Below are 27,864 nucleotides of genomic sequence, written 5' to 3' on the forward strand. Positions count from 1 at the left end.
TGCAAAACAGGACATTACAGAGAAAGAATCAAAGAGAACAAGGAAACAAACACAAAAAAACAGACGATCAGAAAAAGACAGAAGAAAACCAGAGAGACAGACATAACAAGCAACGAGGATGACAGAGTAGTGTATTTTGCAATATACTGTGAACCCCACCGAGATCTACTAGCAGTTAAAATGAACATTACAATTCAAATGATAGCATAAAATGCACTCCAACAATGTGTAATGTAAACATTTTCATATTTATTAATGACAATATTGGTCCATATAATTTTTGCCAACTGGCAATTCATGTGATTTTTAAGGAAATCAACATTTAAATAGCAAGCAATATATATAACAAAAACGTAATTTTTTTTAAATCTTGTAACCAAACGGTTTGATGCAGTTCTTACCACCTGTTTCCCAGTTGCCAACTAAGGAGCACATAATTAAACACTGGTAAAATTTAACTCCATTCATCCTATATACTGATGAATGATTTTGCTTAAAAACTATTACTTAGAAGAAAAAAAGTTATCAAAAAAGCATCCTATTGCTCTAACACATTCAATGATGGCAACTTTCATCTCTGAACTGTTACAAACTATCAAAATTGATTTGCCACATTACTGATCCTTATTCCTCTGCCGTTTAACTTTTTTTGGATACTCAAAAGGTTTATAAATTCTGTATCCTTCAAGTCGCATTTTCATACAAAGCCAAAGTTCTTCCTAAGTCTCACGTAGCTCTGAAATGTATTCCTATAACATTAGAGAATATCACAAAAAGTATTCAAGTCCTTGCACCTTAATATACCCCATGATTCTTTAAGTTACACGTCATCTTGAAGCAAGGCTGCAACTTTCAGCAAGCATTGCTACTGCCTGCAGCCTGTTGTTACATCAAAGTGCAGAGATTTCTACCACGCTCCTGCCTCTACTATATGTCACTTTCACAAGACCATAGCAGTTATTACCGTAGGAAAGTAAAGCAGGAGAACAATTCAAAGAATTACTGCTATATGCCTTTTAGTTTTGGTTTCAATTGAGAGACTGTCAACTTCTACCAGTAACACGTTTCTGAAAATATGAACAAACCATGGTTATTATATTAATTTAAATCTTTAATCAAAAAATCAAATTTGCCAAAGTCGTCATCATCTGGGGCAATCAAATGGTCTTTTCTGGCTTTGGCTAGTTTCTGTTTTAGAACTTCTCTTCGATCCATCCATTCTTGCAATTCTGCTTTACTATGAGCAAATTGACAATTCTCATCATCCATGCAGGTGCCTGTCTGATGCCTGTAATTAACATAAACACTCATTATATTCAAACTGGTATTTTACCTCCATAAGACATTGCTTTGAAATAGAGATTTATGCAAGGTTACAGATACAATAACTTTTTCAAATTAAGGCTGTGTGGGACAGTTACCTCTTAACAATGCAATGTGGTCAAACTCAACAGATGATAGTAAGCTGGGGATGGGGTGGAGGATGGGAGTCAAATACTTTAGGCAGCCAAGGAACTATAAATGGACACAGTATCATAGTCTCACAATAGAAGATACAGAATTCAAGAATCAATGTTGCCTTTGCCTTTTTAATATTTTATCCCAATTCCAATTTACTTTCCTAATTCTAAAGGAAATGCTTATGTTACCATTGATCAGAAGTCAGTTGTTAAATAAATCTTTAACCGTAAGTGTTGACAGGTCCAGGGAAAAGACTGTCTTTCTGGGCTGGCATGTTTAGTAAATTTTCAGGTGATGAAGAAAAAATATTAAGATAATAAAGCTACTCAAATGAGAAAATTATTCCTCAACAAGGAAACGCATCCACAGCCTGTTAAAACAAATTAAATTGTCTAGGAACGACCCTTTAATGTCATATTTTTCTGCCCTTTAGTTTCATATAGCACAACTTACAGTGGCCTCCACTGTTACTGGTCCATGTGAACTATGCAAATTACAAGGCACACAGGATGGGTGCTGACCTTCTTTTGAGTTTCTAGACAGATTACCACCACCTGCCACTATAGCTGGACTAAAGGTTCTGGCACACCGTTATCTCTTACCTGAACGATGTAAACCTCCTTCCCAAACAAAACCAAATTATTTTGTCGGTAAAAACATGAATTAAACAGATCCATACCTTTCACAAACACTGAACTGTCCTGTTGGAAAGCGATGTTGCCAGCAGTTTTGGTCATCCTCACAGCTAAAAACTTTTTCTTTGTGTTTCTCCGAGGTTATGTGCTGCTGCCACTGCTTCTCGCTGTTACAGTTCTTCCCACACAACCAACAGTGATAGCCAGTCTTTGAAGGAAAGAAGATAGTAATTTTCCTTTCAAAGCATTCTATCATTAAAAAAACACAACACATGGACTGAAGGAAAAGCCATAAAGTATATATAAAAGGAAAAAAACACACAAAACTGTAGTTTACATCGTATTTCCCTTTTACTGGAGAAAAATATGATGGTAAATTATGATTAAAAATCTATACAAATGATTTTAATTTCCATTAATGATTTCCCTTGTAGAGGGCAGAAGTACCAATGGAAACCGCTAAGCAGCTGTAGCAGAACAGAAGCAATAGATCTCAGAATCTCATAGTACAGATGAAAAGAAAAATAGTCAATGCTAGAAATTAGTCAGCATCAGAAAGATAAAGGAAGGGTGGCATTTGGGCATTTTCTTCGATGTTAGAATCTTAACTGCATCAAGTTTATTTATTGGAACACTATCCATAGCTAAATCAAATCGTAACCCCAAAGAAAAGTTATCTAGTGAAACTAGCAGCTCAGATTTAATCTAAGATGTACGATGAATAAGGCAAAATGTAACTTTTAAAAAAAGAGCCATTGGAGGCACCGAATAGCTCCTTGAGCAGGAATTTCAGTGGGTGCAACCAACAAAGTGATGCTGGTGGCAAAGCTAAATGGCTTCCTCTGCTAACACTTGTCGTCAGGTTTACCATCTTGGGTCTGGCTGTGGGAAGACTGACCATTCGTCCCACTGGCACAAGCCAGCAATGTTCTTTTACCACTGCTGGCCGACACAGACCTCCTTCCAATGTCATAGAAGGTTTCGAGTTTGCAACTTTGCGCTAATTGCGCACACTGTTGCGGATTCCACCTTCGAATACAAACAGGGAGATTAAGTACCAGCTGGAGCCGACTTACTTTCAGAAGCACTTCCAAATAGAAGCCATTCCATAATTACAAAAAGCCATAAGTTTCCTTCAAGGTGTGACACTATAAGCTGCTACAGGTATTCTCATTTCATGTTGCAATTTAGGTTTTATTTTTTAGTTGACTATACATGAACATACACGTAGGTTGCCCCACCTTCCTGCCAAGAACCAGCTATTGCTTTTATAATAAAGATTTTTCTTTAGTTTCAGATTATGAGGACAGGAATTCTAGAATCAACGGAATTTGATGTCTGTTAATCATAGCTTGTGGAAAGTTACTATATTTCTTTTATAAGTTTTGCCATTTACAACATGTAGCTATAAATAACTTTTTCCATATTCATTAATTCTGGGATTAGTAGCAGTGAAAAGTGAACTTCCAACTAACATCAATTCCTGGTATAAATAAGTGCCTCCTTTCAATGACTTAGGATGCCATAAAAGGTCATTTTGATAAGAAAAATGTAAGCAACTAAAGTATAAAGACAGCTTGGATTCAACCCCAGAAGATTAAGCTCACCAACTGTAACTTGAGAGACATCATTTGTCTGACTAAGCTTGCTTGATTGTAAGTACTTAACTTTATTTATGGTATTATACTTTAAATAAATGAAATTTGCTTGTGAGCGTATTTGTCTTACTGTCATTGATTGATCTCGCATAACTAAGTGGACTAGTTCACAATCTGGAGTACAAATTTTTTTTTAGTAATCTGTTCATGAATGCAGCAACTGATCTACTAACACTTGTAATTAATCACTTACCACGAGATCAGCATAGTCAGTTGGCATGTGGATTTGTTTGCCATTTTCCTTTGGTGCATAAGCTGCTTCCTCTTTCTCTGGCTCCTGACTCTTCAGCCACATCTCATAGAGCTGTTCCATGTCTAGGACTGACAAAAGAAATTTAAAACTGTACAGTGAGAAAGAAACTCAAGTCATGCAAAAGATAAACAACAATGAGCAGCAACTTATCAAAAATGGATAGATTTCAAACTGGAAGATCCAAGCCTACAGACCCCACTGATGTGACACGGTAGCTTAATACTTCAATTTACACCAAACATTCCAACAAAACTGCCCACTATTTTAAATAAGAACAATCTATCTGTGGAAGACATGCCACTGTAAAAACTTATATAAGCATTATGAATACTTGGAATACTTTGACGATTTCAGATATCAAACCGAACAAGGTATTTGCAGATCTGAAATTCAAAGTTCATATTTATAACCTTATTTTTAGGCTTTCAACCTTTTTTCCGAAGAAGATATACTACATTCTAACAAAATGATACAAAATATTGCAGAGTCCAAATGATTACCACACAATAAATGGCCTCCAGCTGATTCTGAATAGTATGAAAAACTATAGTGCATCATCACTGCAGAAGCAACACGGCTATATGTACTTGGGAAGCTGTAATAAAGGAATGATTTTCACTTCTATAATGGAATTCAAAGGAAATGAGAAGATAATTATCTGTTTCTTCCTAAATGAAAACGTAGTCTTTGGTTCAATGGGAATTGCAGAACTGTGTTGTTTTAAGTATCAACGGGAAGAATTGCATTGTGAGGAATAACAACCAGTCATTTCAAATTTGACTCGAATTATTTGACTACAGGTTTCAAAGTAGTTTTACAGATCAAACCGAGACAAAGCTTTAATCCGAACTTACTGTTATTGTCTTTCATATACGTCCACATGTCTTTTTCCTCAAGACTGTGGGCAAATGAGCAGTTCCCAATGTACACACATTTCTTTCCTTTCGCTATATGCATGCACAACTGAAACAGAAACAGTGAGTCACAAAAGGATGCTCAAATTGGAACAACATTTATACAATGTTAATATTATTCAAAACACTTACATCAAATTGCTGCGGAATTGGTTTCTTTGATGGCAGAGGACGTATAGTTGTCCATTTCTTACGTTCATTGGACATCACTAGTAGCACACGACGTTCTTTGGTCCAACTTTAAATAGTTAAAAAAAAAATTAATGTTGCATTTTAAGCCTGGAAAGATATTACAAGTGAGTTCAATGTTTCCTTTCCAGTGGCGTCTGTCCATCCTGTACATTGCAATAATATTGTTTGCACAATGGCTAAAATAAAACAGATGCTCATGACCGGTGTCTTTATAGGTCAATACAAAAAAACCTTGACCTTTGCTCAGTAGCTTGCTACTATAGTATGTCGGTGATTGAGATAATTTCCACACAGAAGGATGAGAGAAACGGGGATCATGGGTTCAAAAGGGACATCTCATCACACTGTCTGGACACTAAAACATTATGGGGTGGTGTTTCTGCTTTGGGCGCAATCGGCAATTGGGCGCAAATTGTGCCAGCCAGGTTACAGTTAGAGTTTCCGCTGAAATGCATTAACATAATCATAAATGTAAGACCCTCCATGAATCAGTGCAATCCGGCAGCTTTTATTTTCTTTTTCTTTGCAATAAAAAATATTCATAGATGTATTTAGGAGTGGTGGCCTGGTGCAGTTTTATTAATACAGCTGAAAATGGGTTTGTCACAAACAATAAACATTTTTAATGAGAGAGTGTCTAGTCCTCCATCTGTGAGTAACCTGATTTATTTTCAGTGATTTACACTTTTAAAAAAAACTATACTGAACCATTTACTACTTTCATTGGTGTACACTAGTCAGTTTCTTAGTAAATTAAATATTTTTTAATATTTATAAACATTTAAAATTTGGCTACTAGTGCACATGCTTCTAAGAAAACAAGCTTAATTTGAAGACCCTCCTCGAACAGCCACAGGCAGGCACAATCAGCGGAAACTCATCATCCTCGTTATTTTGTTTGGGAGGCATGGGCAGTTTAGTCAACGGGGCCAGCTTCAGCGTGATGATTTTTGAATCAGCGCAAAAGATCATGGGAACACAAATTACGCTGGATGTAATTTCCGGCCAGCGTACATCGAAACTCCTCGATCTTTTGCGCTGATCCAGCCTGACTGTGCTGAAAAAGTGCAATCCAGTGGAAACTTTACCCCAATGTGTCACTGTGCCAACTCTGTAACCAGCGAAATTATACTCTGAAGAGTTTCCAACCTCATGCACCAGATTCTGAAAGTTGTGAGAATCTTTTATTATCAGTTTAAAAATACTGAATTGTAACAGATTGATCACAGCAGAAGATCTATTATACAATGAATCCTTACATTAACTGTTCACAGCTTCTTGCATAATGTAAACACATTGTGCAATACAGATTTAAAAATCTAGGAATCAGTAAAAACACAGCAATAAACAAACTGTTACACAATTTTCTGTGGTACTATCTTGCAATTACAATTACTCAGAATAGTAAATCAATCTTTCAGGAATACTCAACAGCATTTGAATGAATTACAATAGTGCTGATGATTTAACTACTTACGGGTGTCTTGCTTTAGCATTGCAGTATTTTCTGTTCTTGTCTGGCTCACTGACTTGTCCGTTCCTCCAACACTGTCCACACACAAACTTGAGCTTTAAGTTGAGGCTTCTAGATTTTGTCATGCCTAGAGGTATCTTAAAAGATAAAACAGCTAATCACTGACCAACATTCACCTCTACCCAGATGGTGCAACCTCATCCTGTAGCTCTAACCTGCGTGATGAAAGTTTTGCAAAGCTATGAAGGAAAGCCAGAATTTGAATCGATGAGATGAGAAGGGGGGGGAGGGGGGAGGGAATCGGCTGATGGCCTTGGTAGGGTCGTCACTGCAGGTAAGCTTGTTGGGCCTGGAAGAAACACACCTGCTCCTCCTGACCCACAAGCAGTGCAATAAAGGTACTCACCTGATGAGTTGGGCCTTCTCGCCTCATTTTACGTGACGTGACGCAGAAGGCCCAGGAATCTTGGCACCCAGGATTTAAAAATAAAAAACCTGTCAAAATAGAGGCCCACAGCTTCCTGAGAGTGGGTTGGTCACCCACCTCCGTTAAAACCAGAGGTGGGCCGATTGGAGGAGAGTTGGGGTCGGGTTTCACTTTTTTTTTTAAAAATAAATTTTTTTACCTTCCCACCCGCCCTCAACCCACCCATTCGCGGGGTTAAAATTTACCCCCATAGATATATAACAGACATACACACCATATACACACACACCTGGAGTAGTCACAATATTCTAAGAGACAAAGAATTCAATCTGCGAATCCCTGTCAAATGCTGGCACATTTGACAGAACGGTTCTCTTCTTCTCTAGTTTTTATTGCAATATTCCATTCAATAAAGTGAAAATGATGCAAATATTCTGCTCTCCATTTTTAAATAACACTATACCCAAGTCAATTTGAATTTCTAAACTCACCTCTGGAAAATTAATGTCAAGTAATACTTAATGAATTTTAGTATTAACCTAATTTTCTTCAAAACTGTGGTCAAACAATTATCTTTCTGGCACAGTGCAGTTTGCAATGCATACTGGTAGTGCTCAGTTACTCCCTGCACAGCAAAACTCCCAACCAAAGAGAGAGAACATATCTACCAAATAACTTCCTACTCTCCTGGCAACAATCAGCTGTTGAATAGCCTCCAGAACACTTATCAATTACATTTTTGGAAATCAAAACTTCTTTTTAAAGCCCTTACACTAATCAGTACTTGAGGAATTTTCTCAGAATGGAATGCACTAATCAAGCAATACACTACTAACATATTTTCAGACAGAGACAACAACCTATCCTGAACTACATTCATAAACATATTTAGAGAAGATGTTTACCTGTCCTCCCTGGGCACTAGCTTCCAAGTTCTGCCAATACTTTTTTGATTCCTGAGTAATTGCTTCATGAGCAATATCTGGCAATAAAAATGATAACATTTCAACATTTAAAGACACAAATATATATAAAAATACACATACAACACTGAAATAATTCTCATATTAAGAAAATAGGTTTAGGAAAATAGGTTAATTGACATTTGATTTTGTATCTGCTTTAAGCACAATTACCAAGTCTGTCCACTAAACTCTCTCTAAAATCATGTTTCTAATAGCCATACACACTCAAATCTTTTAATAGGGGACTTATATACATTATTTAAACAATTCTAGACATGTATTCCTTTATCAAAATTAAGCAGTTACAGTAAATTTTATTTTGATACGATATTACTGAAACATACATGGCTTTAACACATTCTGATGCTTCAGATGCTTTCAAACATGAGTGGTTATGAATATCATTCAAACCCTGAGTGTTTATTACTCCCAAACTTTTTTATTCTTCATTTTGCTGTTGAAGATTGTATTTTCCATTCCTATAATACATCCCTTAATGGAGCCATTATGATTGCTGAGTTTTGTTGCATAGCTTTGCATCGTATGACAGTGGTGGAGGCAGCAAAGTTTTAATTACACTAGGGCTGTGACAATGGCAGTGGACAGGAATAATCATACTTGAATTTATATAGCAACTTTCAATGCAAAAACATTTCAAAATAATTCATAATATGTTCACAAAGAAAAATAATGCACTTTCACTGATTACATTCCTATATAAATTACGTTAATATAATCAATTCCAGATTTTATTAAAATTATTTATACCTCAATGATATCAGTATTTCTTAATGATAGTGTTGCAACACAGAGCATATTTCAGTGTGCAAACTAAGTGAAAATATGGCAACACTGCATATTTGGTGAGGCGGATTTGAAATCTGGTAACCATTCCTAACCCCGCCACGCCAACCAAACGTAGCTCCCTACAAGTACATCCCAAAAATAATCCCAAGTGTTACTCATCTAACTGCCTGAACATTGGTTCGCCCCATGAGACTCCGCACAGAGCTTCTGATCGCAACTGTGCTGCTGTAACAAGTTGCTGACAAGGAAATATCATTCTCTTGACCAGTGAAACATTTCTACAATTATTTGGCTTACAGGCTCAGAGGATTCATATCACAAAACTAAGTGGAATGGACCATCACCAGCCGTGTCAATATGGACTTGGCTGAAAAACTCCACGTTCAGACAGTGGAGGTTTGGTTCTGAGGTAGAAGGAAAATAAAAAGTCAGAACGGATGCTGAACATTTGGCAGGCTGAGCTACACAGGACGAATGGAATGACCTGTTCTTATTCCTAGCTCCTTGCACCTGCATTTTAGTTGATAACCTCTGTGGAATACACAGAAGTAACAGGCATCCAAAAGAGAAAAAAAAACTCATGCGTTATAGGACCTACGTGTATCTAGTTGCATCATCCAGACTTTCAGTTCTATCAGGCTGTGCGCATAGAAACACTCATCTTCTCGATTACAACCAAAGCGCACTTCATGGTGGCACAGATCAAGTTGTCTGGCACCGTCGAGGGGTCGGATCTTAGAGTATTTCACTGTTGTCTCTCGAAGAATGTGAACAAGGCACCTATTTTTAAAAAAAAATCAGGTAACAAGAATCGGTATAGAAGCCATGTTATACTCTTAGTAATTTTACTGAGCAAGTAGAAAAAAAAATCAAACAAAAGTAAATCCACTCAGCCTACAAGCTTAAGTTAGTATAGTGTCAGCACATTTGCCATTTTAAGAGAGCTGCAAGCTTTTAAATTATGGAGACTTATCACAGTTCATACGTAATGGTTGTCCTGCCATCTTTCACATTTTCTGTTCAAAGATTCAGGTTTACTGGCAAAAAATAATTAAATCTAAAAGATCATTAAATGCACAACTAAGCCAGATCTAGCACACTAATTTCTGAGCCTTCCCATAGCAGTGTTCCCAGACAGGTGAACTCTACAATTCTCCTAATAGGAGTCAGACAATATATCCTATAGGCAGTCTCTCCAACCCAGTGAATGTAAGTCAAGGCACTATGGAAAATAACTCAGTAAGAAAAAAATGTATTAATTGAAATTCTATGAAATCAGGTTCCCGGCTAGCTAACATATCAAGCTCATAAAAGGTAATATATATCCCCATATAACTCAGACACTGGATGAAAGGGACATGCTGGGACTCATCTGCCCTAGAAGTTCGTAAAATTATAGCTATGCAGCCAAAATATTGAACATTGGCAAAATTGACAGTTACAGCAGCTTACCTTAAAAAACAGGGTAGATGAAAAAGAGCATCAGTATAAACTGGGGGTGGGGGTTGGAGGATTATTAGCATGAACTGGAGAGGGAGCAGAGTGTCAGCATGAACTAGAAGGGAGGGAGAAGATGGTGAAGAGTGCCACGATAAACTGAGGAGCGAGGTTGAGGGAAGAAGAGTGCCAGCATTAATTTGGAAGGGTGACTGGCCAACGTAAACTGGGAAAGTATGGCAGGAGAGTGCAGGTGTGAACTTGTAGGAAGAAGAGGGGTGAAGGAGGATATTGCCAGCATAAACTGAAGGTGGGGGGGGGGGGGGGGGGGGGAAGAGATACTGCCTCCATGCCAGTGTGAAATTGTATTAACAATTTTAAATCAATTTATCAAAGATAATAACAGAGTACCAATACATATCCACAGTAGTGAAAGAATAAAGGAAAATCCTTGCAATTTTTGTCACAATCTTTTGCTGTACAAATGACAGAATGTTGGGTATACCCAACATTCTAAGTTATGTAAAATTCATGCCCCACTGCAATTTCAGTGTAAGCATTTAGGACAGTGTTCAGCAGTCAGTTTTTTTTTAAGCTTTTGATCAGCTGTGCTGGTTTCTAGTTTGTCATGTATGAGTTTATAGGCCAAGTGGATTTACTTTTGATTCACTTTTCTCTGCTTGCTCAATAGAAATGGGTTGACAGTTTGGAAACTGGTTTTAGCCTACAAAGCAAATAGTTGTCTGCAAATCCCACTATTCAATTGTTAAATTAGTTACACAGACATTTTATTCACTTTCCACCATGTATCCTAACCCAAAGTATTTCATGCATTACCAATCAACTCCAAAAAAAAGGGTACATTTTTGACAAGGTACGGGCATGATGGCTATGGGAATAAATGAGATATTCCATGGACGATGAGCACTTCAGCCTTCGACGACAAACACAGAATATATCTAAAGTCTTGAAAGTGCATAAAGATGGGTTTGTTACAGCTCTATTAATGATGTTCTACAGTATTAGTACTGAATATACTTACTTGTTCTGCTCAAATAAATGCTTGGCATCTAGATTGGAACAGTAGGCTTGATTATCCTTATTGTTTTTGTGTATCATTCTGGGCTTGTTATCAAAACATATCTGAAATGAAATAACACGATATATGGTTCCATAATTAACAATGTTCTTGGCACTCATCTTGTAGTGCATAAAATGTACAGGTCAAACTGTTGTACATAATTGATAACCTTTTTCTGCATTCTTATTTACAAATTAAAAGTCAGCAAAAAAAATGACAACTCAAAAATTCAGCAAACATTCAATAAAAACAGATAGAAATAAAATAGTAACGATTCCTTTTGTCATTTTGATTTTTTAAAATGATGTCCTGATCGTGATGAGTTTAACTTTGTTTTAAAAAGTACCAGGTCATGATCAGCTGTTCAGTAAGTTTCGTAGCAATTCTGCAGCTTGCAGTAATGTCAAATGTAGAGTCCCTAAAACTGCCTTAACTAAGATCAGCATTAATAGTGGGCCTTGCCAGTCTGTTCAGCTCAGTGCCACACCACAGAGTACCTCTATGCACAGAGATATTCAAAGGTTATATTTGGTCATTCTATTTACCCCCTCCCCAAGAAAAAGGCATGAAAGATCAGAGAAAATTGATATTATTTATTTCACCATCTTCAATTTTTATAGGTATATGAATAGGGTCCATTATATACATTCAGCTACAGAGCTCACACCCTGTAATCTCACCAGTTCTAGTTACAGATCATGGGTGTCAGCTATCAAACCCAACTGAAACTTAGGAATGCAAAGAGGAGATTACAGGTAAAGATGAAAACTATTTGAGCAGCTCCATGCCAATTCTCCATACAGTTCAATTGCTCAGCTGCTTCACAGCTTACTTCTCAAGTATGCACCTGCCACTTTCAAAAGCACTGCTGGAAGACTCCATAAATTAGCAGGGAAGTGTGCTGCAATACTTTTATCTCCATGTTGGAGAACTAAAGGAATGTAAATAAGGATGTTAGGCATCAAATGAAATTAAAAGAAAAAGCAACAATAAAACTGACTGTTTCCACAAATATCAAAGATTTATAAAAAGATTCTCTACTTTCCCTCTTCCACAAGTTAGAAAATCAAAAACCTTCTCACTGGGTTCCCTTCCACAAAAATGCTTTTTGGTGAAATATTTCTCTTCTCTCCACCCTCCAGTTTTAGATCCTTTTTCTCCCTCCATGTCTATGCCTGCAGCAATGTGCCAGATAAAATAAATAAAATAATGGTGTGATTAATTAAAAATAAAACATATCTAACTTACCTCACAGAGAAACATAAATATGCCATGGTGTTCCTGTAGAATTTTGGCTACAGTTAAATTAACCTTCCTGCTACTTCCAAAAGGATCAAACAACAGCTCACGATTAAACGCTCCTGTGCGTTCTAAGGACCATACATCTATCTCCTCTTGGCAATATGCAAATGTGCAGTGACCGGGGTATCTACACTCTTCTCCTGCAGCAACATCTAAAAATGAAACAAAATGTCTTAAATCTTCCAAGCATGTATTTTTGATTCATAAACCTAAAACATATGGCTTTTTTGCAGCCCAAATAACTTAGATAACCCTAATACAGAGCAAAATATAAACACCACTCATGTTTTGATGAGGTACAAGTAAGTGAATATATCTCAGTCAACTTTAACTCCATTCACAACAAAAGTTGTTGCCAGTGAACCCATTTATCGGCCAAAATAACTAGATTTCATCTGGGTTCGAAGCAATAGATCATATCTAGTGTTGCCTGGGATTGATTCACAGTCTGGCTTAACAGAAGATATACTCAAACACTGGCTAAAAAGATGAGAAAAGATTAAAATTCTTGATCTTTATGACGCTGATTGACATAACAAGTCGCTACACGGAAATAAATACGGTGACTCAGAGATACAAGTGCAAAATTAACGTCAAACTATCCTATTTGGGTGAAAGCCGCATAAATTCAAAAAGGGATCAAAGTCAAACAGCTTCACACTTTCTTCTTGTTTGTGCTAAAGCCACTATCTGACCACCAATTCAGCATCAAAGCAAACTGGTCAACCGTGATAGCTATCCAGTGAAGCCTGTTAGAAAATGCACATGCACTGGACAAGGACCAGGACATGCATTTATAGTGTCTTCAACACAGAAAAAAAGTGTTGAGATGCTTCACGCTGGTATGAGGACAAAACGGACACTGAGCCAAAAAAGGAGCGATTAGGATGAGTGACCAAAAGCTTAGCCAAAAAGATGGGTTTTAAGGAGGGTTGCAAAGGAAAAGCAAGAGATGGAGAGGAGGGGTGGGGGTGGCGAGGGAATTCCAGAGATTAGCACCCGGGCAGCCATTGGCACAGCCGCCAAATGGACAGGATCACAAGAGGATGGAAACACGCGAGAAAACCCTTCTTGTTACGGCCATTGTTCTACAAATAATGCATGCCCAGTAATAAAATGTTTTTTTTTTATTCGTTCACGGGATGTGGGCGTCGCTGGCAAGGCCGGCATTTATTGCCCATCCCTAATTGCCCTCGAGAAGGTGGTGGTGAGCCGCCTTCTTGAACCGCTGCCCTGAATGACAGGTTGCAGAGAACACCCATCACTTCTTTGAACTTAGTGGCTTTGAACTATACTAAGACCCCTCGATTGGTCGAGGTCAGCCAAGTCTACTCAATGCCATAGAATCTATCCTCTCAAAGATGCAACCAGTCAAATGGCCCTCCATATGATCAAACAGCATCGCAAAAGCTGTTAGTGCTTAATCCAGAACTCAACGTATATGCTAGAAATATAAAAGCTGCTGTCGCTGCAATTAAAGATTCTGTAGCAACAAAAAAGTCTGTAAAGAACACTGGCAACAAAGCTTCACACACCACTTCACCTGCCTGCAATATTTGTTTTCTGAGCGTATCTGCCTTTACCCGTAACTCTATCCTTTATAATCAGTAACCATCACCTGCTGAACCAGGGCTGCTGCAACACAAATTAAGGCATGGGAAAAGCTCTGAAATTTCCTTTGTACCCCACCATAAATTCTCCAGGCTTTTTGTGCTCAGCAACCACGAGCATCCCCTTTGTTACAGTACATTAACAAAAAAAACAGTAGGAAAAGCCAATAGATTTTTCAGACTATGATCATTAGTAGATCCCACATGAATTATAAAAAATATATTCAAACAATGTGCTAATTATAACTAATTATTGCCAATTGGTACAACAAGCAGTTCAACAGCTGTTGAGTGAGAAAACCTGTGTGAGCTTGATATGTAGGAAGAATAAAACTGATAAACTCTTCCTATTGCTGGGTGGGTAGCTAGATAGGTCTAATAATTTACTTTGTTCCTGATAATTTTTTCATGCTTCTGCAGTTTCAACGCCACCTATTTTAATATGCTTTGGCTGGGCAAGTTTAATCAGCTGCAAAGTGTTCCATAGAAGGTAGAGAGGCAGTAAAACTGACAGAACCCAACCCATCCCATCAGAACTGTACTTCCTATGGGTGTTCACATTGCATCGAAGGTAGCTATAGAGATCCAGAGTTGAGGCACCCTGGCATTGTTAGCTGAAGGGAATCAAACTGCATCAGTGGATAAAGAAATCTCAAGTCTCTTGTTGGCACCACACATGTGCAATGAGCATCTCCAACAAGAGAGCGCCCAACCACCTCCCCATGACATTCCGTGGCAGTACCATCGCCGAGTCCTCCGCCAGCAATATCCTGGGGGTTACCATTGGCCAGAAACTCAACTGGATCAGCCACATAAATGTTGTGGCTATTCGAGCAGGTCAGAGGCTGGGGTATTCTGTACCTCCTGACTCTCCAAAGCCTCTCCACCACCTGCGAGGCACAAGTCAGAAGTGTGACGGACTACTCTATACTTGCCTGGAAGAGTGCAGCTACAACAACACTCAAGAAGCTCACACCATCAACTAGCCTAAACATCCAGCCCCTCCACCATCAGCATACCATGGCTGCAACGTGTACTATCTACAGGATACACTGCAGCAACTCACCACGGTTTATTCAGCAGCACCTCCCAAATCCACAACCTCCACTACATAGAAAGACAACAGCAGATGATGCACAGCAACAGCATCATGTCCATGTTCTCCTCCAAATCACACACCATCCTGATATGGATATATCGGCATTCCTTCGTCGTTGGGTCAATATCCTAGAAATCCCTACCTAACAGCATTGGGGAAGCACCTTCATCACAGGAACTGCAGTGGTTCCAGAAGATGACCCACCTCCACCTTCTCAGAGCAACTAGGGATGGGCAATCAATGCTAGCCATGCCAGCAATGCACACATCCTGAAAATTTATATATTAAGATTTTTTAAAATTATCACCATATTTCCTGCTGTACTTATAGGGGAGTTAACAACTTGCATGAAAAATAATGCAAGTAGCATATTCATGCCAGCGTAGAGCAACTTTTACTAATATGGGCTCTGTAGGTATTTAGTTTGACAGCATTTCAAAAGCATGGCAAGTTGCTAGCAGACTCAAACGTGAGAAGCGGCCAATACACAAATAACATTTAATTCAACTTATGCACCAAAACTCATACCTGAGAAAGTTCCAACACTCCTTATATCATCTTCAGTAAGTGAACTTCCTTTCACTAAAATCAAAATTACCTGTGCCAGAAGTGGTATAGTAATTTTTAGCAAGTTGTTGTAAGATATTCACTCGTTCCCTCAAACAACTACTCACCTTTACAAATGTAATATGGTCCCTCATACTGATTCTTTGTCGGTCTAGGTCGTATCTTCTTCCAGGACCTACCATCGGAATTTTTCAATCTACCAATTAAAATTTCCTTCTTACACTTATGTTCCCCATCTCCACTGTAGGTGTATGTCAATCCTTTGGGATCTAAAAACAGTGGAAACAGGGGAATTATAAATAAAGTCCTTCGAAACTACCCAAGAGTATGCTATCTCTTATGACAAAGCCAAGTGACATAATAACATTAGTTCCTTATCCTGGGGTTGCAGGAACCACTCTGTCCATATTGCAGAGCAAATATAAGCACTCAGCCCATCAGGGGCTAAAGCCACAACCTTCCTCCAGCAGCAAGCATGCTTTGTGTTTATGTTGCTGGATGCAGCCCATTGGTCAGAAGCACTAACCAAAATTACCTCTTGATTATTTACTTCACCTCCAGTAACAGTGGAGGTACTTCACTTACGTTGCTGTTTAGCCTCTGATAGTGAAGCTCCTGTTACATGGCAAACTGGCAACCTGAGTGCAACATTAGGCCACCACATCAGTCAGGAAGATGGTGAGAACTTAACATATAGATTGAAAATATTTAAGTTAGCTATACTTAACTAGAAGTAGCAAGCAGACTTTTAGTCACCATTTGTCCCCGAGCATGTAATAGAAGAAAATCAATTTGATGTGAGATTAACAACATTTTGATTTCTAGATAACGTAATTATTCGAAAGGCTACAGAATAATGTATTAACAGATATACTTTGGATCGTTCTTTCTTAGCATGTAATAGGCTTTATTTTGGAATGTGGTGAGTCACAACTCTACAATGCTGTTAGACATCCTGTGAAACTACAGCTTAAACTATTGTGATTTAAAAACCTGGATCACCATACAATGCTAATTGTGTTTGGTCCAAAGTACATCTATTAAAACATTATCCCATAGCCTTTTAAATAACAACTATAACTAGAAATCAAAATGGTGTTAAAATTGATTTTTTTTAAAGCTTTGGAACAAATGATTTTGAGCACTTTCCAAAAAATTAATTACTCAACACTGGCAAAAATAAACCAGCAACTTTCTAATGATTAACTAATCTGGGTAGGGAAATGTACAATACAATATTTTTGCCACAAATGATACGATGTGAATAACAAATCTGATTTTAAGGAGGGAGTGCAGAACTGTTACTCATGTCAGTAGTTTAAAAAAAAAATCAGAATGCTTGGCATCAGAGAAGGAAAAATTGCCAGGAGGTAAATCCAAGAAACAGTGGCAAAAACAAACTATACGATTACATAACTGACTTCTTAATTAAGATGTATAATCAAACCTATTCACCATTTCAGAGAAGACAAACCTTTTTTAAAAAAAAATAGGATAGTATAACAGGTGCTTGATGCCCCACTAACAGCCACATCATTGGGACAGGATGTTCCATCGAAAAAGGCACAGAGGCCTGGGAGCAAGTTGTCTATCTGCCCCCATTTGGAGCAGGGCCAACAGACAAACCATATCAAAGATTAAAAAAATGCAAAAAGAAACTGGAGAGGCGTAAGATGTGATATGTAAAAGCCAATATTTATTTTGCCTGGCCTTTTCAAGGAGCATTACTTGTGAGAAACCATGGTCATATACTTTGCTCTTCATGTACAATGACAGCTGCAATGGAACAGATTTTTCATGGTCATGGTCCAGTAATTTTTAACATCACCATTAGATCTCATCTGGGGCCATCGCTGCATGGGAAAAATTGGAGTTCAGCAACTGTCTTTTTAGCTGCACATGCTGTTTCGAAGTTATAACTGTCATCATAACTCACTCACGTACACAGAAAATTAGTTTGCAGGTACGGGGGAAAAAAGTGTAAACTCCACTGTTCCCAGAGAGATGTTCCTCAATGAAATCCAATAAGGATTCACGGTTGAACACATTGGTTCTTACGAAATGTAGGTCTGCTGGTAAACCAATTACATAGTACAGCTTATTGTTCAAATATATGTGGAGACACATAAAGGGATAAGTACTTCAATTACAGTAATAGCCATTTTAGTAAGATGAAAGATTTGCAGAATGTAACCAAGATAGATTTTTCTCACCTATTTTAAAGCACGAAGGACAGGCCTGTTTAAACTCATGCGTGTCCGACAGTGGATTTCTACCTAGTGTTTGTGTGGCTAGTTCATTTGCTCCCATTTCTGTTCCTCTTGAAAAAGTACTTCCATTTTGACCTATAACTCCTATATTGCTGTTACTACTGAACAGACTGCTTGTACTATTTAGCTGTAGGGAAAAAAAAACAGAAAATACAGTAAATACAGAAAAAGTATTATCTTACATGTGCACTAAAAATTGCATGGCAAAAAAAATCATTGTAGTACCATTAATAATCAGTTTCTGAATTTTTAACCTGAGAGTGTGTGATACATTTTACTTTTGCCTGTATGGGGGATCTTAGCAAGCAAGATGAGATGGCATTGTATTCTTTTTTGAAATTATAAACTAAAAAACAAAACAAGTCTTACATTTCTATTAATATTTTGGTGTTTTTTAAAAATCAAACAGCTTGTAAATGACAATAATTAGACTTAACTTGTATTCCAAATTATTTCATTTAAAAAAAATCAGTAAGTCAAAAACCAGAAGTCCTATCTCGAAGAATATAATCTTTTTTTAAACATAAGTTATATTAGATATAATTGGCATAAATAAAATCATTAAATAGAAACAAACTTTCTGCTACAACTGGAGTCTAAATGTTACTCTGTCCAACAGGAATAATCCCATTTAAAGGCTTTTTACAGCATTAGAGTATCACGTACGTCATGTAAGGAGTTAGCTGTTAATGGAACTGATAAATGATCTTGACGATCTTTGTTTTGGTTTATCTAAAAAGTTCAGGATTTTAAATTTCAGTGCAGTATTTACTAAATTTTATTTTGCCATGAATCAATCCAAGGCTTGTTCATTTTTAAAACATATGTAGTTGTCTTAAGCTTCCTCCCCTCCCTGGTTACTTTGCACTTAAAATATTTTGTGCACGTTCTAAGAAAAATAGGGTGGCAATAAAAAGTGTACATTAATATTACATAAATGTCTCTGAGGTGAACACTTCGCATTATATTTGTGTTCTGATGAATCTAAAGAGCGGTGTAGTAATAATTATTTTTCTGGAAATTATTGGAAAATGCACTATGCACCAATATAGGTTTAACATAATATTCCACCAAACAATCCATATCAGCAATCAGTAATGCTAGAAAATTCTGTTCTGCTTTCTACTTAAAATAAGTGAAAAGTGGGATTACTTTTATCCCATTCCTTATTTAGCAAAGAAAGTGTTCATTTGGAGAAAAAAGGAAATATAGGATAAATATTATCAGCCAAGGAAAAACAAAGGATATTTGCAGCATGATCACCAAGATATGGTAAGGTTATTCTTCCTGTTTTTGAAGAACACATACAAGAAACCACCCACCATTACAATGCGCTCTCCTGCTTGAGGGAGGGGAGGGGGTATGGGCTATCCAATTCGGGACACTTCGTGGGCATCGCTAATTGTGTTACTTGTTTGGCCTATCACAAGAAAGGGCTCCGCATCCCTTAAAAAGCTAGATCAAGGCTGGCAAAATCATCTGAGAGAGAAAGTCAGAGTCCAATGGCAGTGCAAACAAACCCTTACTTGACATTTTCTTCTGGGGGTCAACACTTCCTTTTTTTTTGCCCGAATCCTTTTCTGGCGATACCCCCCTCTATTTTCCCAAAGGTATTGATTGACTCCTTGCTGTGATATAGTTCCATGAGCACCGGATGCCCTCCAGTGCCTTATCGGAGTGTCAGTAAGGAATTCCACTGTATGGCATCATAATCAAGCCTAATCCCATCCTCATGCGATGATCACAAGCACGCTCTTGCTTCATAGGTCGCCGGCTAATAGGAACCCCAGTCAATTTTATTCCTCTCTAACAGAGGGATGTTGATGCCAATTTTGGCCCCGCTTCACCTTGTCCCTCCATCGCCCAGCTGACCTGTCCCTAACCTGACTTGGACATTTCTTGGCTGCCTGATCACATCCTCCATCCCCTCCCTGCTCCTCTTCCCCATCCCACCATTTGCTTCATGAGTCACGACACATTCCACCCTTGCTTCCCACATTTGAGCTTTATGCTTCCTTCGGCCATACCGACCATTTCATGTTTTTTCCCCCCACTGCCAATCTCATCCTCCATGCTTTCTTCAACTGTACCAACCATTTAAAATTTTGCCACCTGCGCTGTCATGACTCTAGTCTTCCAGTTTTTGTCAGTCATACTGGCCCTGTCTTGACCCTCTTCAATCTTCACTGCTTTCAGTAGCACTTAGCTTTGCAAGTGGTATGAATGGTTAGAATATTTGCTGAGTCAGTTCCTAGTCTGCTCTGGCCCATCTCCCGGACTGCTACCTTGCATCTCTAGCTGCACTCCCAGATTGAGAGATCAAGGGCTCACAGGACTTACTGTGAGCGACACAACAGGAGATATAGTGAATAATTAAAATTGAAGTTATTTGTGAAAGGCATGACAACAACCTTAGTACAAAACCAAAGAGAATCTGCATTAAAAAAAACTAGTTCATCTTCTGTGGCATTGCTCGTGGACACAATTTTAAAAAGCTCCACTCTTTTCAAGTAACTCTTCCTTTTCATCTTTTTCACTGGATGCTTCGCACACACTTTCCACTGTGGTCACTTTATCTGTTTCTCAATCTCTCCTTTTGTGTAAACCTTTCCTTGTCTACATCCTCTCCTCTGCATGTTTCCTATTCTGTTTCCCTTGTTTTCCTCTCGAACGTGTGTGCGCACATGCACGTTTCTCTCTAGCACTTTGAGTGCCTCTCACACTCTTTCACATCCCTTCTCTGCATGTCTGTTTCCTTTTTTCTTGTATTTCTCACTGTGTTCTTTTCCTGTCACCTACCACAGAGATGGGGAGGCAGACGTGAGGCTGCAAATTTCTGATAGCTGCAAAGAAAAAAAGAAATTGCATTTATAGAACGCCTTTCACGTCCTCAGGACGCATCAAAGCGTTTCCTAGAATCACAGAATTTTACAGCACAGAAAGTAGCCATTCGGCCCATTGTGCCTGTGCCGGCTCTATGAAGAGCTATCTACTTCGTCCCATCCTCCTGCCCTTGCTCCGTATCCTTTTAATTTATTTCTTTTTCAAATATGTTAAGAACTATTATGGATTCTGCATCCACTGGTGGTACATTCCGTGTCCTAACAACCGTCTGCATAAAAATAATTTCTCCTAATCTCTTCCTTCGTTTTTCTGAAGATAATCTTAAATTTACGGCCTCTAGTTACCAACTCACCAACAGTGGAAATAGTGTCTTCCTAGTTATTTCATCAAAACCTTTCAGAATTGTGAACACCTTCATCATATCTTCTGTCTGCACAAATGAAAAAAGTCCAGTTTCTCTACTCTCTCCACTTGACTAAAGACTCATCCCTGGTATCATCTAAGTGACCTTGACATCCATCCTAAAGTAGGGCGCTCAAAACTTGACAATCTAAAATTGGCCATACCATTGATTTGTATAGGCTTACCATTATATCTTTGCTTTTGCACTCTGCCCCTATTTATAAAACCTAGGATCACTTATCTTTTTAAAGCTTTATCAGCTTGTCCTCCCACTTTTAAAGATCGGAACCCCCAAGTTTCTCAGCTCCTCTATTCCTTTTAAAGTTTTTAGCAATTTAAGGTATATTTCCTCTTCTTATTCTTCCCCACAAAATTTATCGCCTCACATTTTTCTGCATTAAATTTTCTTTGATATCTATTTGCCCTATTAATCTGTTTATGTCCTCCTGAAGTCAGTCCTTCACAGTTAACCACTTTTTTTGTGTGGTCTACAAATTTTGAGTAAAATCTTTTACTATTTCCCTTTATGTTACCTGCCAGTCTTTCTTTACTCCATTACTTAGCCATTCTAAACTTTTTTGCTTCCTCTCCCACCTCCACATTTTCTATAGGCCACTTGATTTTCTTTTGTTATTAGACCTAGATTTGTCATGTGTCTCTTTTTAAGTCTCAATTTAATTTGAAATTTTCTACTCATTCAACAGACTCCAGCTTTTGCTTCTTGTGGGTAGGTAAAATTGAAATTTTTCCTGAATTGTTGTTGTGTGTGTGTTTATTATGTAATCAATTTTATTTTTAGGGGTAGATAGTGGGGTGAGTGGGGGCTGCCATGGCAACTGCATCCAAGAACTTGTTTCTGCTATAAGAACATAAGAAATAGGAGCAGGAGTAGGCCATACAACCCCTTCGAGCCTGCTCCGCCATTCAATAAGATCATGGCTGATGATCTACCACTACTCCACTTTTCTGCCCTATCCCCATATCCCTTGATTCCCTTAATGTCCAAAAATCTCTCGATTTCAATCTTGAATATACTCAACAACGGAGCATCCACAGCCCTCTGGGGTAGAGAATTCCAAAGATTCACAATTTTGAGTGAAGAAATTTTTCATCTTGGTCCTAAATGGCCGACCTCTTATCTTGAGACTATGACCCCTGGTTCTAGACTCTCCAGCCAGGGGAAACAGTCTCTTAGCGGGCCTGACAGGGTAGATGCTAAGAATTTTATACATTCAATGAGATCAACTATCATTCTTCTAAACTCCAGAAAGTATAGGCCCATTCTACTCAATCTCTCCTCATAGGACAATCCTCTCATCCCAGGAATCAATCTATAATATGATTGGTGATAATTCTTTTGTGTTTTGTCATCAATCAGAAAAGTTTTGTGCCAATATGATTGGTGAGATAATCAAAGCAGAAAAACATATGGATTGCATATGCTTAATCAGAAATAAGTAACAAGATGGTAATTACAGACAGATATGAAAGTTTAGACGGATAGAGTAAAATATATTTTTTATTAGGCTAGGATCAACAATTAAATTCTTTTCCGTTCTCTTTTCATCCCACACGCTGACTCACCAACTGAATTTCCACTACACTACAATAGTTTTAAAATAGAGCAAAGAACCTCGTTCTATCTAAACTATTAAACCTCAACATGTGTTACCATATACTTTATAATACTAGTGGGAATTACACATTTACTCACAGTCAGATAAGAAGTGGTGCTACTATGTCCTTGTACTCCAGCCCCAGCTCCAAGACCTGGAGGTTTTGCTTCCAAAGAGAAAAATATGATAACATATGAAAATACTGGTATGTTAAAATGTTCAGTCTTCCTTATAGCCAACGCTGTACCTACACCCAAGTGCTGATCTCAGCAGTGTACAGAAGCATCAATAAAACAAAAGTTAATTTACTGTCCAGTACAGCAAATGACTATCTGCAACCCCCCGTTTACAGTATTTACACTTAAATATTAAATAATCACTTTGCTTCAGTATTTACCAGGGAGACTAATATGATGGGCATGATATTAGAAGTGATCAAAAAAGCTGTAAAGACATTTAAGATAGACTAATCAAACTGAGAGAGGATAAAACCCCAGGTCAGGATGGATTACATCTGTGCGTACTAAAAGAAGCTAGGGAAGAGATAGAAAAGGCACTATTACATATATATAAAAATTCATTAGAAAAGGGAATACTGCTAGAGGACAGCTAATGTGATTCCTATATTTAAAAAAAGGGAGATAGAACAAGTCCAGGGAACTATAGACCAATTAGCTTAACATCAGTGGTAGGAAAGATAATGGATCCATACTCAAAAGATGTAATAGAGAAACGTCTAGAAACCGAAAATATAATAAAGTACGGATTTCAAAAGGGAAGGACATGCTTGACCAACCTTATTGAATTTCTTGAAGAAATAACAAAGTGTAGACAAGGGCAATGCAATAGATGTAATATACTTGGATTTTAAAAAGGCCTTCATTGACTAAGGTCAGAGCATGTGAAGTCAGGGGCAAGTAGCAGAATGATTAGCAAGGGGTTAGAGGTAGTTACTCAAACTGGCAAAAGGTGGGAAATGGTGTTCCACAAGGATCAGTGCTGGGACCACTGCTGTTCACTATTTACATAAACGATTTAGACTCTGAAATCAGAAGTACAATTTCAAAATTTACAGAAGACACCAAATCAGAGGGGACTGCGACAAAATACAGGAAGACATTAATAAACGTGCAGAATGGGCGTGTAATTGGCAAATGAATTTCAATATAGATAAATGTGAGGTGGTACATTTTGGTAGAAATAATGAGGCCACATGCTCCTTGTAAAATAACAGTCTAAACGGGGTAGAGGAGCAGAGGGATTTAGGGTACAGATACACAAATTACTAAAAGTAGCAATGCAAGTTAATAAGTCCATAAAAAAGCAAACCAAGCACTGGGGTTCATTTCTAGAGGGATAGAGTTGAAAAACAGGGAAGTTATGCTAAACTTGAATAAAACCTTGGTTAGACCACACCTGGAGTACTGTGAACAGTTCTGGTCTCCACACTATAAAAAGCATTTGGAAGCACTGGAGAAGGTACAAAAAATATTACAAGGATACCACCAGAAATGAGAGGTTATACCTATCAGGAAAGATTGAATAGGCTGGGACTCCTTTCTCTAGAAAAGACAAGGCTGAGGAGTGACCTAATATAGGTCTTTAAGATTATGAAAGAAGTTGATCGGGTAGACATAGAGAAGATGTTTCCACTTGAGGGCGAGACCAGAACTAGGGATCATAAATATAAGATAGTCACTAACAAATCTAATAGGGAATTCAGGAGAAACTTCTTCAGAGTGGTAAGAATGTGGAACTCGCTACCACAAGGAGCAGTTGAGGTGACTAGAACAGATGCAATTAAGGAGAAGCTAGATAAACACATGAGGGAGTAGTGAATAGAAGGATATGTTGATAGGGTTAGATGAAGAAGGGTGGGAGGAGGCTCAAGTAGAGCATAAACACCGGCATTGACCTTTTGGGCCGAATGACCTGTTTCAGCACTGTACATTCTTTTAATTCTTAATCTCAACAAATACAATGTAATAGTATAACCTTAAAAGGGGAAGAAAAGCATATGGGGATACTTTTTGTTCCAAATATTCCCTCTTTTTATGAAGGAAAAAATGAAATCTTACCAAGAATTTCCTTGATTATTTTTAATAAATTAATTTTTCTTACAGACATGGAGATCTTAAAGTAGGGCATCCCTCTTTGCCAAGCTGCTGCGGTGATGCCAATTACAGGGAACATCCCCAAGCAGCTCCACTGTAAATAACAGGCAGTGTGACTTCAAACCAACTGCAAGATTGCTCTGAAGCCACCCAAACCCAGGAAACCACACATCATGTTGAAAATGTAGATTTCTCCAAGGTTGGCTTATTCCAGAGCAATGCTCAAATCAGACAGAAGTTACCCCTTCTGCTCTTTACAATGGAGCCACTCCATTGGGAAAATATCAAGGAAATTCCTAAGATTGTACCCTTTCTTCTACAAAAGGGGGTTACTTCAAACAAAAAGTAGTCTCCAAGAGTTCCTTCTGTTTCACCAAGTGACACTTTTAGTAGATCCTTAGAGTTTCTTTAAAAAAAATGACATTAATTTACACACATAATAAATGTCTACGGTAAGTGTATAGTTAAGCTGCAATCCAGATATCCTCTATTACTGCAGCATCCAAGAGAAAGGCTATGGGCCAAGTGTGGCTTGCAAAGTTCCTGCTGGCTCAGGTCGCCTTTGAGCTTACGCACAAACCCTACTTGAGCAGCTCTGGACTTCAGGCCTGGAACTTTAAAAAGCTGGAGGACTAGAAAAAGTAACTCCCCAACTAGTTAAAATCCACCAATCACGAAACAACCTTTTCCTGAACTCCAGGCCCACGAACTTAACAGCTGAATCTTCAAAGTTTTAGGCTTCAGAGGAGGGGAGAATGAGGATGAGGGCAGGGAGGGAGAGGTTAACTTTTTTGTGTATGTTGGGGGGAGGGCTTTGCTTTGTCTGCAATGGGGCCTTCACTTTTGTGGGACATGCTTTTTGTATGTGGGGCGGGGGGGGGGGGGGTCTTGCACTTGTGTGTGTAAAATTTCACATTATTGTGTAATCATATGAGGGCTGCTTACTTGTTTTGCCACACGTCTGCCCCCACCCCCAGTTCCAAAAGATTGTTCTATTACTGTCCTAGCAAACTGGATCACTTTTAAGAGACCCATGGCAAAAATAGACTATGTAAAAATGTCACCACTTGGCATGTTCTTGATCTTGATGGGATGGTCTGGAGAGGGTCCTCCCAGGTGGTGAGAGATTCCCAACAGTGAGGGAGCAAAGAATACATCTTAAGCCTCCTCATGCAAAACTGCAGTAGCAGAAATGTACAAACAGCAGGTCACCTATCTGAAGTCTATAGGAAACCCAACAGAGCAGAAAAATGTTGTCAATGAATGAGGGCAACAATTTTTATTAAACATTGAAACAAAGATCATGGAAGTCCATAGCCTAAGACTAATGTGACAAATTTGGCTCTGTACTTGATGAACAGTTCTTACCTCTTTGAGATTCAATAATAGGTAGAGAATCTAAAGAATCCATTCTGGAACCAAAAGTGTCATAAGATGATAGCATATTCATAGGTAATGAATACACTGATGGTAGAGTCACCGAAGGAACACTATTACTTATAACTTGGAGTGGTGGCACTAACACAGAACTAGGGCAAGGAATACTGGAAGGCCTACTGACTGGCAAGCTAGAAGAAAGGCTTCCTTTAAGAGTCATGGGCTTCTGCAATAAAAGGAGTAAAACAAATTAGTTTAGTCGTGGCACAAACAATTCACAAAACTCAAAGTAGTTAAAAGAAAGAACTTGCATTTATAGAGTGCTTTATCATGGACACCCCAAAGCACTTCACAACCAATGGATTATTTTTGAAGTATAGTCACTGTTGTTATTTATGCAAATATAACAGCCAATTCACACACAGCAAGATTCCATAAACAACAAATGAATGACCAGAAAATCAGTTTTTTTTGGTGGTGTTGGTTGTGGGATGAATGTTGGCCAGGACACCAGGAGAACTTCCTGCTCATCTTCAAATAGTGTCATGGGATCTTTTATATCCATTTGAGCAGGCAGCCTAGGCCTTAGTTCAACATTTCATCCAAAAGACTGTGCCTCCACTAATGCAGCACTTCCTCAGTACTGCACTGAAGTGTCAGCCTAGATTATATGTTCAAGTCAGTCGCCCGACTTGAACCCACAATATTTCGACTCAGAGGTAAATGTAATGTCAACTGAGCCAAATTAAAACAATGTATTGCAAATTCATCAGGTTCTGGCAACTAAATGTATTCTTCGGAGTACACCACACATTTTAACCATTTCAAGTTAATGGAAATTCCCCACTCCACCCCCCCTCCCCAATTAAAAAAATTACCACCCAAACCAAGCTGGACCAACCAGTTTGTAGCCTACAGTGATATTAGACTATGTACTCCTTATAATGGAACTAACCCAGAACAGAAAGTGGAAACAGGTAGATTAAATCAAACTATATCCAGGGTCCTAAAATATTGCCATTAGAAATTATTGACCCAATTTTCTTCATTGTGAAAAACAAACTAATTTTCACAAATTAAAATAGAATTCTCTACAATTTCACGTGGCATTTAATCTTCATTTTACCAACATAACTAAAAATAATCAATTATGCTAGATTCTCTTGGTATAGCCACATTAGTGAAGTTTGAAAATCAATATGCCAAATCATGATATCTGGCATGTTTTTCTCACAATAATGACACCTGTATCCAGTGGCGTACTGCGAAAGAGTATTTTAGTAAGCTTGTCTTTAGAGAGATGGCTACAAAGAACTGTAAAGAATCATGAAAATAGCCAGTCATCTCAATCGCCCATCA

The 27,864-nt window shown here is 38.1% G+C and overlaps 1 protein-coding gene across 4 annotated transcripts in view; it reads right to left on the minus strand.

Annotated features, from left to right (window-relative positions):
- Positions 1 to 229: 229 nt before the first annotated feature.
- Positions 230 to 27,864, minus strand: part of zc3h7a (zinc finger CCCH-type containing 7A) — a 66,712-nt gene continuing 39,077 nt past the window's right edge. For all 4 annotated transcript variants that reach the window (XM_068003365.1, XM_068003368.1, XM_068003366.1 and 1 more), the window contains exons 10-23: positions 26,497 to 26,731; positions 23,113 to 23,180; positions 18,096 to 18,279; positions 15,990 to 16,151; positions 12,553 to 12,758; positions 11,266 to 11,366; positions 9,385 to 9,566; positions 7,920 to 7,996; positions 6,591 to 6,724; positions 5,054 to 5,159; positions 4,862 to 4,970; positions 3,948 to 4,075; positions 2,141 to 2,304; positions 230 to 1,288 (exon numbers count right to left, since the gene is read on the minus strand). In XM_068003365.1, coding sequence (XP_067859466.1) covers positions 1,099 to 1,288; positions 2,141 to 2,304; positions 3,948 to 4,075; positions 4,862 to 4,970; positions 5,054 to 5,159; positions 6,591 to 6,724; positions 7,920 to 7,996; positions 9,385 to 9,566; positions 11,266 to 11,366; positions 12,553 to 12,758; positions 15,990 to 16,151; positions 18,096 to 18,279; positions 23,113 to 23,180; positions 26,497 to 26,731 — 2,046 coding nt within the window. In that variant the 3' untranslated portion in view covers positions 230 to 1,098. The remainder of the gene's footprint in view (positions 1,289 to 2,140; positions 2,305 to 3,947; positions 4,076 to 4,861; positions 4,971 to 5,053; positions 5,160 to 6,590; positions 6,725 to 7,919; positions 7,997 to 9,384; positions 9,567 to 11,265; positions 11,367 to 12,552; positions 12,759 to 15,989; positions 16,152 to 18,095; positions 18,280 to 23,112; positions 23,181 to 26,496; positions 26,732 to 27,864) is intronic.

This window comes from Heptranchias perlo, chromosome 22 (assembly GCF_035084215.1).
Source record: "Heptranchias perlo isolate sHepPer1 chromosome 22, sHepPer1.hap1, whole genome shotgun sequence".
Taxonomy (NCBI): domain Eukaryota; kingdom Metazoa; phylum Chordata; class Chondrichthyes; order Hexanchiformes; family Hexanchidae; genus Heptranchias; species Heptranchias perlo.